The 12,552-nt window shown below is 32.9% G+C and overlaps 1 protein-coding gene across 3 annotated transcripts in view; it reads left to right on the top strand.

Annotated features, from left to right (window-relative positions):
- The window catches only part of CSMD3 (CUB and Sushi multiple domains 3), a 1,308,251-nt gene that overhangs the window by 559,129 nt on the left and 736,570 nt on the right, over positions 1 to 12,552 (top strand). For all 3 annotated transcript variants that reach the window (XM_030937706.1, XM_030937708.1, XM_030937707.1), the window contains one exon: positions 3,048 to 3,172. In XM_030937706.1, coding sequence (XP_030793566.1) covers positions 3,048 to 3,172 — 125 coding nt within the window. The remainder of the gene's footprint in view (positions 1 to 3,047; positions 3,173 to 12,552) is intronic.

The raw sequence follows: 12,552 nt of genomic DNA, 5'->3' as shown, positions 1-12,552 counted from the left end.
AGAAAAGCCTGGTTAGAACTAGAGTATCATAATCATCTGTGACAAATATGGTAACTATGATAGATCATTAATTTATTATGTTAGTGAGAAAATAGTAATTCCATTAATCCTATGGGCCAGGCCCTATACTGAGCCTTCTTCTTCCATCCCTTAAAGTTTTTACCATCGTTAGTTTATAGCTACTACTTTTCTAATACTTGTTGCCATCATATCATCTCCATGAAAGCTAAGATTTCTGTGACAGCTTGTTAACTAAACTCTTTGCTTCTATCTTTGGCCCCTTAAATTGTATCCTTCATTCAGAAACCAATGAATTCATTTTAAAGCATGGTATTCACTTGTCTTAAACTCCTGTAACGACTGCCCAATTCTCTCAGAATGATGGTCAAATTCCTTACATTGGCCTACAAAGTTGTAACAAGTCTAACCGTAACCCATAATTGCTTCCTTGACTTAATTTCACATACCTTCTTGTTATTTTCTATGCTCCAATCACATTAGTATTTTTCTTGCTCTTTTTTGAACACAGCAAATGCAGCCGATAATGAGAAATAGTGGGTACCACGGATTATAAAAATTTAATTAGCCTTGAGATAGCATCCTGATGAAGAATATATTTCCAGTTATAGGGATAAGGACATATCTGAATGCATTAGGCAGTCTTATATGTTAGCAACCAATAAATCTGCAAATGATAGCATTTACTCACTCTGTTAAAAATCTATACATAAACTTACAATACTTTTTGAAATGTTTGACATGTTGGAAAACAAAATAGATAAGTGGCTTGAGGTGTTTTTAGTGGAAGTGGGGAGATAAATAAACAGTGCATTAGATAGTTTATAGGAAATAACATGGAAAAAGATAATGGAATAGGTGTAGCTGTTGTACACAGAGCAGTAAGGGAGGGCTTTATGGATAAAATGTCATGTGAGGAGAAAACAGAACAATTGAGAACGGGAGATACAGGACTTCTGAAGAAATGGTTTTCCAGACTGATATAACAGCAAGTGTAAAGACCCTGAGGGAGGCACATGCTTAACATCTTCAAGCCAGAACAAGGAAGTCGATAAATCTGAAGAACAGACATGGAAAGGGAAAGCATAGGAAATTAATTCTGCAAATTAGCAGAGGCCATGTCGGTAATTTTAAGGGCAATCTCTTTATTCTGAGTGAAACAAGCAATCCCTTTATTCTGAGTGAAACAGGGATGGAAAATTTGAAACTACAAAAGTGATATAATTTGAACCGACTTTTAAAAAGTTTGCTCTGGATACTATTTACGAATAGATTGCAGGGAGTCAAGAACAGAAAGAGGAAAAACTAACAACATAGCAAGAAGGACTATTGCAATCATATGAATGAGAATTTGTGGCTCAGATTCCTATTGACACTGTAGGAGTGAAAAATGTTAGATTTTGGATTTTTAATGTGTTGTCAACAGGATTTTCCTGATGGAGTGGTTGTGAAATGCAAGACGAAAAGGTGAGTTAAGAATAACTTTAAGGTCTTTGGCCTTAGCAACTAGAAGAATGGAGTTTTTGTTTATTGAGGTGAGAAAGAAGGAAAAGGCAGATAATTGACCATTATATAAATGTTTAAGGTTGCTCGAGCTCTAAGAGTAGTCTAAATAAAACTTGGAGTCATGACGTGGTCTAAGAAGACTGTAAAGATAATCTCTCTTTGGTTATATGGATTAACTTCTAGAGATGCTGATCAGGTGTCACATTGAGTGAGAGACAACATGTAGGACTTTTTATGCCATGTTAAGGGACTATTTAGCCATAAAAAGTATGGAACCCTGTCATTTGCAACAACATGGGTGGAACTGGAGATTATTAAGTGAGTTAAGTCAGGCACAGAAAGACAAATAACACATGTTCTCACTTATCTCAGGGATCTAAAAATCAAAACAATTAAACTTATGGATATAGAGAGCGTATCCATATACACATATACATATGGGTGCTAGGAGGGAGAGGGGTATGGTTAATGGGTAAAAAAAGAAATAGAAAGAATGAAAAAGACCTACTGTTTGATAGCATGACAGGATAGCTATAGTCAATAATAACTTAATCATATAGTTCAAAATAACCAAAATAATGTAATCGTATTTTTTGTAACATGGTGAGACCCTGTCTCTATTAAAAATACAAAAAATTAGCCTGGCATGTTAGTGGGCACCTGTAGTCCCAGCTACTCGGGAGTCTGAGGCAGGAGAATGGTGTGAACACAGGAGGTGGAACTTGCAGTGAGCTGAGATCGTGCCACTGCACTCCAGCCTGGGTGACAGAGAGAGACTCCGTCTCAAAAAAAAAAAAAAAAAATTAAATGTTTTCATCTCTTTGTCTATTGCTTGCCCATACCTCAGTAGAATAATTGCTACAATGATTTAGGGGCTTAAGTTAAGCTGGAGCATTAAGAGAGAGAAATAGTGTAAAGATAAAGAATGTAGGAGGAAAGGAGCCTTCTCACCTAGATAAGAGGACCATTTTCTACCTTAATATTTTATCTTAGGTTAGCTTATAAGATGCCATCTAAATGCACCTACTATGTACCCACAAAAAATTAAATATTTTGTAGAAAAAACTCCATATGAAAAACAATCAGTACAATTTTGCATCTCTAAATACTTTAAATGCGTGTATATAGATACAAATGCATGTCTAAATGCATACATATGTAAAGACACATCTACAAACATACACATGTAAATACATGCCAGAAAACACTGTAATATGCTATGAACACAAGTACTGTACTGGAATTCAAGTCAGAATAGTGACATTTTGATTCACATTTACCACCTACTCAGCATGGTAAACTTAGTCAATTATTTGACCTTCATTTCTACATCTGTTAACAAAACGATTAAATTTGATGACAGCTTTACGTTTCTACAAGTCATACTTTCACATTTTGTTTTCCAGAATATTTTTTGTCACTATAGTACATATTTGACCTATTGTATATTGCCAGTATAAGTGAAGCCTAGTTATTACCTTGCATCTTTCTTATCATATTTTTTCTCTTTTATTTAACTTTAGCCTTGGATCAACTGTGCAGTTCTCTTGTGATGAAGATTATGTCCTACAGGGTGCAAAGAGCATCACCTGTCAACGGATAGCTGAAGTTTTTGCTGCTTGGAGTGATCACAGGCCTGTGTGTAAAGGTAACATTTTATAATAATGCCCTCTGAACACATTTTAATAGTTTAATCTTGATTTCATGGGGTATAAGTTGCAATTAAGTCTTTGAATTGTAATATAATCTTTAAGGAAAGATTGTGCTGATATATTTGTTGATATTTATAGAAAATCTGCAAAATGTGAATCACTCTGTTAGGTTCCCAAGGAATTTCCAATCTAATAATCATACAACATAGACTGAAGCATAAAGTGTGTAATACAACACTCTGGAAATATTGTTGGCATTTTTGAAAAATCACAATTACCCTGTCTGTAGAAGCATTGATACAGATATTTTAAAGCCGTAATTTCTCCTCCACTTGCATAGTTTGCCATTTGAATTGCTTATGTGTCCGTGTCTACAGTACTTGGTAGCAGTCAAGGTGGAGTACAGGTTCTACAGTTAGTTAATTTAATCTAGAACAAACCATTTAGATCTCTGGCTTTATATATCACATTACCAATAATTCCAATAAGGTATAAATATATATCTTATATTATCTGCATGTGTGTATATATATGTAAGATATACATATATGCAAGGTATACATATATATATCTTGTCTTGAATTACTAGAGATATATAATGTGTGTGTGCACGTATGTGTGTACATATATATATATGTATATAAATACCAGTATGCATATATGTGTGTGTGTGTGTATAAATGTGTGTGTGTGTGTACATATATATTAGGCAAAATATTGACTGGACAAAACTCATTGAGGACAATTTCAAATATAGAGGAAAATATTATGAAAGACAAGTGTCATTTTGTACACCTACTTAGAAAATAAAGCAGGGCACTAACACAACCAACTGGGATACCTTTTTATTTTTAACATGGGAGTTCAAATGTATTAAAATCATCTGACTTTGTAGTTGAGTTTTAATAAGTAATTCACAGTGAAAAACACCTGATTATAAGTCAGTTTGACTACCCATAGTGTAAATATCATCATCTTTAGATACTAAAAAAACTAACACAGATATGCCAATATCATTAGACATAAGCATCAAGGCTTGCAAGAACCATATGATTGAGGTCAGTCTGATTTCAAATAGTTCCTGCCAGTAGAATTAAAATCTACACCTCAAATTTAAGTGTCTGTCACTGACTTCTGACAGAGTATAGAAAGAACTATTATCTCATTGAGATAAATCTTTAAAAATATGAATATATTATAATTAAATGATATCTGTATTATTATACTCCTTTTTCACCTTCTGACTGTTTCTTTGCCATCTATTCCACTTGCTTACCTTTTTCTCTTCTTTAACTGCTTGTGACCACTTGTAGAAACAAACATACAAATTATTTAATTAATTAAACTCTTAATTGTCAATTTAACTGCTAATCATGAAAACTAATCTTTCCCCCCTCCTTTATCCTAGCTCCCACTCTCATCATCTTTCCTCAGATGAAATATTTCCACATAAATTAAATAAGGCTCCTTTTTTCTAAACTTTGTAAAACTGTGTTTGAAAATGAACACCTCATCATGTCATACTGGCATTTCTGATTGCTTGTTTGTTATCATTTTTAATAATCATGTTTCTGCATTTTTCAGTGTCTCTGTACTCGAATTCTCTCTAGCTGTTCTTCTCTTTAAATAATATAGTTGCCAAATATATAAAGAAACTTCACCAGTTTACACCCAAGAAATATTGTCTATAAAATCCAAGTGTTCCTATGATACGAGAAAGGCACACTTTTTTATAGCTTAGAAAGAAGCATACAGTATCTCATATTTTCTTATAAAGTGAATAATGAATAAAACATTGTGTAAGGGTTACTTTCATGAATGTCATGGCAATAAATAGAACAGTAAAATGTATAAGACTGATTTCTTGTGTCCTTCACTCAAGATGAAATTATAGCCATAAAGAGCAATATAGTGAACATCATGGCTTCAAAATGATATGTTCCAAATATCCTACTTCAGTGTCACATAAATTAGATATGTGCATTTTTGTTAGCAAAAACGGATGAAAACAGATGACAGATTCAAGAAAAGGAGATTAATGTTAATGTAGGAACGAAATCTCACACCAGAAGTTATAGCCAGATCATGGAATTTAAGATCTACATAAAGTAAGATTAAGACTACAAAGCATCTTTTTTCATTCAAGACTCATTTTGATTAAAAAGATGAATCATACTTATGATTGTAAATTGTTCAAAAGCAAAAGTAAGGTGTTATATTACATTGTTATTTTTTATAAACCCCATGGCATAACGAGCAGCTCTGTACTGACTTGAATTTCAAGAACTATTTGTTGAATGTTAATATATGATTGGACTTTTTAGATTGCAAGATATATTATGGTGTTATATATATAACATATATTCATATTTATTCAACAATTATTATATAGGAAGTATAAAAAGCACTTGTTCAATATTCATGTCTTGATGTTATTCATTTAAATTTACATTTTTTCTGCAGATATTAGACATAGCTGCATTTGCTCATTGCATGCGAGGCACATATGTGTGTGGTTTACAAAGTCCATTTTGTTGCTAGAAATTACTGGCTGTGGTAGTGGAAACAGTAATGGAGGGAACATGCTGAAATAGTAATTGAAGTTTTAAAATGACTACTGTGAGTCCGAACAAAGAGTAGTTCTCATGTCTCATGGGTTCTTGGACAGAATAAATACGCTTTTTTCCAGACAACAGCATAAATTGCCGTATCAGTGCACTGCACCTTTGAGAGATTATTAATGTAGTTTCTGTCTGTGTATTGCATGGTTGAGCGATCAAGAAATAGTGATTTTTAAAGGGATTAAAAGTTCACACAGACAGCAAATTATGAATTAAAAGAGCAGTTTATAAATTAATATTAATTTTTTTTACACAAACAGAGACGATTCTTATTCCATAAATGGGTTATGTATACAAAGTATTTGCCATTATAAAGTGGTGAAAACAATTATTCCTTTGTTGGAAATGCAGTCAATATCTAAAAACTGGAGCTTTTGCAAATAAGTAGCCTTATGTGTTGAAGATGTATAGAATGCTCGTTTTAGATCTTCCTGATACATAAAGAAACAGTATGTGGTTGGGCATGGATAATTTTGATAATGTGGAAACATTTGAAATAGTTAATAATAATAGACTGAAGACAAAAAAGGCAAATTTTAATCTGTTTATTGGGATGGTACCAAGTAATCAGTCTGTTAAGTTACAAGGACAAAAAACACACATGGGATTAATGAAATGGGTGATTAAGGGAGGATGAGAAAAGAAGACAATGAGATGGGAAAATACGAAAAACAACCATAAAAATATTGACATCACTTTTTAATTTCTTTATTCAAAAACCATCAAATTGTTATTATTCATTTATTGTTGTACTGATCAATGTATTTTTATTCATTCAACAAACACTTATGAACACGAGTAGGTATTCTAGATTATATACCATATGTGATATAGAGTATACAATAATTTTTATTATTTTGTATTGATTTATAAGGCATAAACACAAAACTAGATAATATATAATAGACCTTTGTTTACAAGTTAGTGCAATCCTCTGCAAAATTCAGATGAGGAAGATTATATCCATGTTTGGAAATGGCCATTGAGATGGAGAAAATAATATGTGGACAGAACTTGGAAATTATTGTGGATATAGGCAGAGGAAGATGGATGTGAAAGTCATTTCAAATGTCGAGAATATATCATAGGCAAAATCACAGTGTGAACTGACACATCTGGGGAGTCAGTTGGTCAGTTATATGAAAGGATGTAGAGTGAGATAAAATTTGAGAGGTTATGTTATGTATCTCCTGGTTTGAAATATGTCTAGAAGCACTCCTAAACCTCCGTTCCCATTGTCACTATTCTACAATTCCAGTACTACAACTATCACTTTTATTTTCATGTAGAGTACAATTTATCTTACATTTTACTGACAGACTAATCCCATCAAAGTCTCGCTTTATGAATGGAGTCCATGTGCTGGTGGTGGGTGTGGTGTTGCTGCAGCAGTTGCTGATTGTTAACTCTTTTGATTTCCAAACTCACCCATAATTTGCCTTTATGTAACTTTGTTTTTTTTTTAGCTCATACCAAAAGTTTATCCCAATGTCTCAATAATAAACATAATTACCACCTTGATATTCATATATGTCTAGCCTGTTCCTGAATGACCAAGCCAACCTCTCAAGGTCTTGTTCAGTTTTCACCTCCTCTAAAAATTCTTTCCTATTTCAATTTTCCCTTATCTCCTCATCTTTAAAATTACTTGTAATTACTAACATCTTTACCACACAATATAGCATTTAATTTTATTTTGTTTGGCAATGCTCCCTAATCATTTCATGGGCAGTAGACTTGCTTTTTCAACAAAAACCACCTCAAAAAGAACAAAATAATCAATGCCTCTAAAGTGTTTGAATGTTGAATGGATCTGTTTCAGCTGTTGCCAAAGAGGACAGTTATCAATGTGGTCTACCCATCCATTACTGTTGATAGAATGAAACAATCTAAATGAGGTTCAATTCCTTTCTTTATAAACAATGGAAAAAACGGGTGTACAGGTTATATGATAGACAACTACTGGTCAAACCTAAGAGCTGCGACCCTCACTAACTCATATTTATTAAAAGCCCAGGTTCTTAACTTTTTCAAAATTATTTTACATATGTTACAAGTTCCCTCTTACATATTATTCCTCTTCTCAGTGCTTAGCTTAGTGACCCATTGCATCCATATTTTTGTACATACAGTAGCTGCTAAATAACATTTTAAGAAATATTGTAGGAATATTTAATTAATTGTAACAAACAATTTGAGAAGGTAGTAATAAGATCATCACAACCAGAGAAAGTTGCTCTAGTAGAAGGCTTCTTGTTATGCAAAAGTAATTAGAAAATTTTGCCCAAGAGCAAATCAGAACATGCTGAAATTTATCAGCCAGAAATGCATATAGCAGGTGGTTTTCTGTGGTGGTTGTTGATGCCTTCTTAGTTTTGTGGAATAATCTTACAGATGAAATGATGCATAATAAGGATGATATTAGCAATTAATAGAGTGACATATGGTGAAGGAGACAGGCAGATGGTGTAGATATGGAAGTTTATCACACATTCATACTTTTTAGTGTTTTTTTTTTCTAAAAGCCATAGTTTGAGGCTTTATTAAACAATTTTGATTAGAAAATAAGCCTTACTAAGCTCTAACAATTAACAGGTTTTAATGATATCATTTATATATCATTTAATGGAGATTAATAGTGATGCATTTATAGCAACTTAGTAGAAAATAGATCACTTAAAATTCAAAACTATCTGAAAAATTAGAAAATTTGCATTTCAAAGGTGCCCTTCCAACAGTTGTTTAGGAATACATTCTACACATTTTGCCTAGCTCTCAGATTATTATAAAAATATGCATATAATGAACAAATTCTTGATTCAGTTTTGGTACATAGCAGGAAAATCTTTGCAGAAGTCAAAAAGAGCTTTCACTTTCCAACTCAGCATTTTCTAGGAATATGACCTTGTTCATTTGCTTAATCTCTTCTGAACTTCAATTTACTTATTTGTAAGTTGATGAGGGATTATATGGACTCCTTTCAGTTGTAAATTCTATATATTCTGAAGTATATTTACTTCTTCTCTATTGAAACATGTTAAGGATATTTTTTGTTCAATATTCTTCTTTACCTTTGAATGCCAAGAATTTGTCTCAGTCCCTGAAACACACAAGCAATAATAATTTTAAAATGTTTAATAAACCCTTGCTAACAAAATGATGTTTTATTGCACTATGTTTTGGATATTCATTTTTTTTTAAAAAAGACAGGTTTCAAATTTGTTCAGTGCCAAAACGATGGCTATTGATCATAAAATTGCTTCAAAGTAATTTAGATTCTGCATATCTTTTATGCTTTATTTACCATTAAAATCTACCTTTGTATAAAGGTAAAAGATTGTTTGTCTTCATGCATTTTTATTATGAAATGCACCCTTGTAATAGTTGAGTTTAAACAATGTATCTTTAGAAAACTGATTATAATGTTGAATATAACGTCATTCTTGACACTGGTATACACTAAGTTATTCTTGAGAGTTTTCAAATGGGAAATAAACATTTTAATTCTTAAAATAAATTAGTAAGAATTCTAAATTTTGGAAGAGAAAAATAAAAAAGAAAACAACTCCTTAACTTTTTGCTAATATAATTTTAAAAGCCTAAAACTTTGAAATTTAATGGGAATAAAATGTGCTACATCATGCCCAAACAACAAATAACCAAGGGGCGGGAGGGGGGAACAAAAAACTGCAATAACCATATTGACAATGAATGCTTTCGCTAAACTAAAAAAACAAGGACTGAAAAAAATCGAAAATAAAATGTCTTAGTGCAAGGATGAACAAATGTAAAGCTAATAAAATCAGCACAGGGATTGCAATTTTGGAGGAGAAGCTACCTATATAAAAGGAATTTTTGAAAAATTATTAAAATAAAATAACATTTTGTGTTCATAGTAAACTTATGAAATTTCTCAAAATTCCCCTGTGATGCAGAAAAACGTATTTCCTATATTTCTGAAAAGATGCACTACTAGAAAAAAGCATCTTGAAGATCTGTGATGACTTAATAGCCTTTCCACTAATTCTGATCACATAAAAAGTTGGAAAACTTAAATATACTAGAGTTAGGATTCCCTTATTTAGCTTCTCCACAGTAAAATCTAACTTTGTTTCAAAATAATAGCTCAGCTAGCTCTGGGAAGGAGGGTTTATAGATAACAGTGATCACACTGTAAACTTTAGAATGTCTGATGCTATGTATATGCACTCAAAATGTATAATTGTACTATGAAAAGTGAAAGAAACAATAGAAAATGGAAAAATGATGAAACCTAGAGACCAAAGAGGAGACAAAAGGCATAGGCAGAATATGCACAGACATTATTGGTGAGAAAGAGATAAATTTTTACCCTTTAAATTGAATTTATTTGAAATTTTAAAAGTCACTGGTTTTATGCTTGATATGAACTGTCAGAATTTATGACATTTTGGCAGATCTTTCCTTGTATTAAGACATGAAGTATAGTCTTCTGCTTAGTTTGTCTTATAGTAATTTTTGTGGAGCTAGTTAAATAGTGTAAACATCCCAAACAAATAGCAATGCCTGGCACATGGCAGATACTCACTAATACTTGAATGAATAAGTGTTTTGTTTACCACAATGCTAAACACAATGTAAGAAGCACAGAACAGAACTGAACAAATTATGCCCTTAAGAAGTTTATGATCTCGTTGAAAACACAGTACATTCAAAATAAAACAACCAGAGAACATCCCTAAAGCAACAGAGGCATGGTTGCACAATCAATACTTGTCATAAAGATAATTCAAAACAAAGGAAAGAAAAAGACAGAAATGATAGTATTACCCTTTGGGAAATACATTTCACTGGACATGAAAATACCACTTAGTCATTTTATCTCCGAGTTTATTATTATTTATATTATTCTCTTATTTTGGAAATCATTCATTTGTTTATTTAATAACATTGATATTTTGTGGTAATTATTAGGTAAGTGGAGGGAAAAGATGAATTTTTCTCCTCAAAGACATCAATGGGCTACTCCAGTGGGGAAAACAGCAACGGGAAAGTATGCATTACTGTATATCACAATAAGAGTTACTGCAGAAAAATGAATACGGTGCATTCAGTACAAAGAAGATTAAGGAAGCACTCTGCCTAGAAGAGTACACAAATTTTTTTAGAAAAGGATAAGCAGGGATTCAAAAAGGACAGACAGAAAGACAGACATAGAGATTGAAAAATGTAAAACATTACAGATAGAGAGAACTACAAGTAAAGACTTAGGATGATGAAAGAAACTGTAGAGGGAGAGAGAGAAAGAAGGGAAGAGAGAGAGGGAAAAAAAAGGAGAGAGAGAGAGGGGTGAATGAAATGTGGAGGAGCATAAACTTACTGAGGATGGGAAAAATCTCTACCTGCAGTGAATTTACTCTCAAGGGTGGGGGCCAAGAGTTTTAAAAGTTAATATATAATTACAATACTTTCTTGTATATTATGTGCTAAGAGCTATATAAAAAATGCTCCTCTAAGCCTCCCGGCACATACCTGTTGCTTTCTGTGGACTCTAAGGAACCAGGCTCACACAGCAGGAGGTTTGCAGTGGGCAAGTGGGAATTACCGCTTGAGCTCCACTTCCTGTCAGATGAGCAGCGGCATTAGATTCTCATAGGAGCATGAACCCTATTGTGAACTGTGCATGTGAGGGATCTAGGTTGCACACTCCTTATGAGAATCTAATGATAAATATAATGTGCTTGAATCATCCTGGAACCATACGACTCCTCCCCCAAGTCCATGGAAGGACTGTCTTCCACCAAATCAGTCCGTGGCACCTAAAATGTTGGGGACCACTGCTCTAGGATAATAAGGATTGTTAAGGAAGGTGTCCACAGGAGAAAGTACCTGAGTTGAACCCTGAAGATTCAATAAACAGGGCTAATGATGAGAACAGTGGTGGATGTGCAGATTACACCAGATTGAGGGAGCCCCTTAGGCAAAGGCTTAAAATATCAGGGACCATTATGTTTTAGAAAATGGAGTATGAACATTTTTTTTTTCCCATACACCTGTTGGCCTTTTTTATGTCTTCCTTTGAGAAATGTCTACTCAATCATTTGTCCATTCTTAATTGAGTTGTTTTCTTGCTATTAAATTGTTCTAATTCTTCCTATATTTTGGACATAAGGCCCTTATCAGGTATATGGTTTACAAATAATTTCTCCCACTTCATATGTTGTCTCTTCACCCTGTTCATTGCTTCCTTTGCCGTACAGGAGCTCTGTAGTTTGATGCAATGTCATTTGTCTATTTTTGCTTTTGTTGCCTATGCTTTTGGGGTCATATACAGGTAATCGCTGCCACACTAATGTCAAGAAGCCTTTTCCCTATGTTTTTTTTCTAATAGTTTCACACTTTCAGGTCTTTATTTAACTATTTAATCCATTTGAAATTCATTCTTGTATAAGATATGAAATAAAGGTCCGATTTTCTTCTTCTACATGTGGATATGCAGTTTTCCCAGTACCATTAATTGACACGGTATCACCTCATATCTGTTAGGTTGCCTATTATCAAAAATATAAAAGATAAGTATCGGTGAGTATGTGGAGAAAAGAGAATCTGTATATACTGTTAGTAAGAATGTAAATTAGTACAGTCGTTATGAAAAATAGCATGCAGATTCCTGAAAAAATTAAAAATAGAACTACCATATGATCCAGCAATCCCACTACTAGATATTTATCCAAAAAAAAAAAAAGAAAGCAGTATGTCCAAGACATATCTAGACT

Source organism: Rhinopithecus roxellana, chromosome 9 (genome assembly GCF_007565055.1).
Source record: "Rhinopithecus roxellana isolate Shanxi Qingling chromosome 9, ASM756505v1, whole genome shotgun sequence".
Lineage (NCBI taxonomy): Eukaryota > Metazoa > Chordata > Mammalia > Primates > Cercopithecidae > Rhinopithecus > Rhinopithecus roxellana.
This window is presented reverse-complemented; position numbering and strand designations above follow the sequence as displayed.